Raw genomic sequence first — 3,375 nt, forward strand, 5'->3', positions numbered from 1 at the left:
ATCGCTTTCTCAAAATCACATAAAACCATATTATAACATCGACTGAGATAAAGAATAAAATAAAATATTAAAATAACGATGTATCTCGCTGCATTGTACAAATACCCTTCTAATAATACGTATTTTAATAAGTATTGTGTTTTTAATCATCACTCTTATATTTAATTTAATTTCTTATAGTTATTTCCTTAAAAACTAGCCATTTAGCGACTTTTGATACTATTTTTTTTTAATTAACTTGGATATCCATAAATCTATTAATTTCACGACAATCTTCTGTTTTATAATAGTTCAAAATCACTGTATTTAAATCATAATTTTTTTAATTCTTTCTTATATTCGAATTTGAATGCTTTAAATCATAATAGTCCAAACTCAAAACCAATGGAGAAACGTGGTTGACTTTGATGCTACTTTTTCTTAGAAGGATATCATTGTTTAATTGTGCATGACCATGAGGCATAGTGTGTGTGTATATATATATATATATATATATATTATGAAAAAGAAAGGGTTTATTTATTGGATCAAAAAGCAAACGTTGCCGACTCAAAACACACATGCAAGCACTCTTTTGAAAACAAAAACACATCCTCGTCAATCAAACAAGTACCAAAAAAATTGCAGAAATTAATCAAGAAGAACCATGCATCCATCGCTCGATCTCTTACAAGTGATGGTTCATCTTCAAGAACATGCAAAGATCATCACACTGGCTTTTGGGAGTCCAGGCAGTGAAGTAAGTTTGAACGCCACTAAGAACAAGAGCCATCACAGCTCCCACAAGTGCTAAAAACGCCCATGGGCTCTTTATATACTCATGCTTCAGTTCTGAAAGACGAGTGTTTCTCAAACTGCCATAATGTTTCTGTATCTTGTTTTTGGCTTCTGCGTAAGCTGCAATGTTTGGCACCAAATCGGTCCCTATCTCATTGAACAGTTTCGCAACTTCCTTGTCACTCCCCAGAGAGTTATCAAGAACCCCAGCTTTGCGAAGAGCCTTAACGTCCTCAGGGTGATCAATCAGAGAATCGAGCAGGCAAATGTAGGAGGTAACCCAAGCTTCATGGCCGTCAGCTGAGCACATTTCATGGGTGATCAAGTTTAACACCATGGACTTGGTGGAATCATCGACGGTGATCGGAGGGAGTTCTACGTCGGCTGAAAACAACCACCACCGTTTAGAGAACCCGATCTGAGTCAATCCCATGATGCTACTTGGCTTGAAATTGATCCCTACGTCTATAAGCTCGTTGACATTGCGAAAAGTGCATCTGTGTAAGTCCTTTTTGTTTATAGTATTGGAGTTGGTTGTTTGAACCAAATGTGGCTTTTTTGAAACGTTCGAATATAAGTCTTCTCCAGTAAGGGTATGATGCAGAAATTGGAGAAGATGATCAACTGTGAAGTTGAAGTCTCCTTGGTTATGACCGGCGCCAGAAGTTTGAGCTTCTTGGATATGACCGGTGCCAGCACAGAACCACCCGCGTTTCGGCCTCACCGATGCCAAAAAGTTGTCATAGATGAAGTCCTTAATCTTCTTACGCCTGTTAATCTTTACCAAATTCATCACCTCGGTTAGAACTTGGAATGGAATCTGGTTTTCGAGCAAGAACAGGTCTTGATGGACGAATACAATCTGGTGGCTGTTCAACTCACAAGTTTCGACTTCCCCACCATAGATGGATTGAATATAATACAAAATAAAGCATCCGTCGAGTATCATCATCTTCGTGAAAACCTTATCAGATAAACCATCTGTTGATTTCTCTTCATAGAAGTTTCTAAATCTTTTCACCATGGTTGGTTCACCAAGCTTTTTGTACAAACTGCTGACCTGGGTCTCCCAGTTGGGTGATAGGAGCTTCTTCGTGAAACCTGGCTTGAGATTCTCGATGAACTTGAGCTTGGGGATATCAGCAGCATGGTATGGACCGATGGAAACGACCTCTGGAGCATAGTAGTCTCTTGTCTCTCTGACCATGGTTGGAAGTCTAGGTATTCGTCGGGTTGACGACGGCGGGGGGTCGGCATTACTCGTAATCCACTTGATAAGCCATGCTTCATCTGACTCTTGATCTTCATTGGAGATCTGGATGCCACTGGCAATGTTGCCGTCTTGCAGCGCCATTTTTTTGATATGGTGGTCTAGTGTTTGTGGTTATTGAATCATGCATACGATGGAGATAGTGTCGATGTGTTCATGCATCATGCATATAAATATTTGTGCTCATGTGTGTGCTTGCTACTTACGTTTGTGACAGAATCTTGAAGACAGTAACTTTGTTCACAAATGAAGTTAGGAATCATAGGACCACACGAAACATTGGTTTTATATATGTACAAGGTTTTGTTTGCGAGATATATATATATATATATATATATATATATATATATATATAATATGTATTTTTCATCCATATCCTAATTAATTAAATTGCTAAACTAACGTTTTAATTTTTTTTTAATTGTTATTTTGGTTTCTTAATCGATTTGTGGTTATTTAATGGATTAATTTGTGGTATTAATGTATGAGTTATTAATTTTGACATAATTTGTTTTTAAATAAAATTGAAATGTTAATAGTGGGAATTCCTAACTTAATGTATGAATGAAGCTCTCATTTTGTGTTTCACATGACCAGCAAAGCTGCTTAGGAACAGTTTTTATGATTCATTTAAGTAAAATCAACTTTCCTTATTATTTTATATTTAAAATAATAACATATAGATTATATATATATATATATATATATATATATATAGAAACTTGATTTCAAATACAATACAACCTAATAAATTGAGATATTTATGGAAATAATAAAAATTTATTTATTATGATTTGAATATTTATGGAAAATAAATATGGTTCATTAACTATAAACAATACTTTATATTAGAAAACAATCGAAATTTCTATGAAATCACATATTCATCTATATTATCTTATAAAGCAAATTTAGCAAAAGTCTTAAAATAATAAATGACCAAGATACCCTTTATACATTTTTTCACCCCCTCCTCTTCTCACATGCACTCACCCCCTCACATACACTCACCCTCTCACAACCAATTTTTTTTAAATTATAATTTTAAATTTACACTTTATACCCCTATAATTAGTTAATTAATTTATTTTACGTTCTTTACTTTTAAATGTTTCATTTTAAATCTTTATCGAATTAATATACATAATCGTATATCAATTAAAACATGTTTAAAAAATATATTTTTATTTTAACAAGTTACACCATTATAATCGTTTCTTTAATACTTTCGAAATGAGTCCAATATTGAATAATTTTTTACTTAATTATATTATTATATATTATATATACTGTGAAAAAATATTTTTAATATTTACGATTTATATTTT

At 33.2% G+C, this 3,375-nt stretch overlaps 1 protein-coding gene across 1 annotated transcript; it reads right to left on the minus strand.

Moving 5' to 3' along the window:
• Positions 1 to 667: 667 nt before the first annotated feature.
• On the minus strand, positions 668 to 2,131 carry LOC112512297 (UPF0481 protein At3g47200-like). The gene has a single exon (XM_025118175.1). The coding sequence runs from the start codon at positions 2,129 to 2,131 to the stop codon at positions 668 to 670; it is 1,464 nt and encodes a 487-aa protein (XP_024973943.1).
• Positions 2,132 to 3,375: the final 1,244 nt, after the last annotated feature.

The sequence above is a fragment of the Cynara cardunculus genome (assembly GCF_001531365.2).
Source record: "Cynara cardunculus var. scolymus isolate 2C chromosome LG 5, CcrdV1, whole genome shotgun sequence".
In the NCBI taxonomy this organism is placed as follows: Eukaryota; Viridiplantae; Streptophyta; class Magnoliopsida; order Asterales; family Asteraceae; genus Cynara; species Cynara cardunculus.

Excerpts from the sequence above, each read along its gene's own strand:
- LOC112512297 (XM_025118175.1), bottom strand. The coding sequence starts at position 2,131 with ATGGCGCTGCAAGACGGCAACATTGCCAGTGGCATCCAGATCTCCAAT.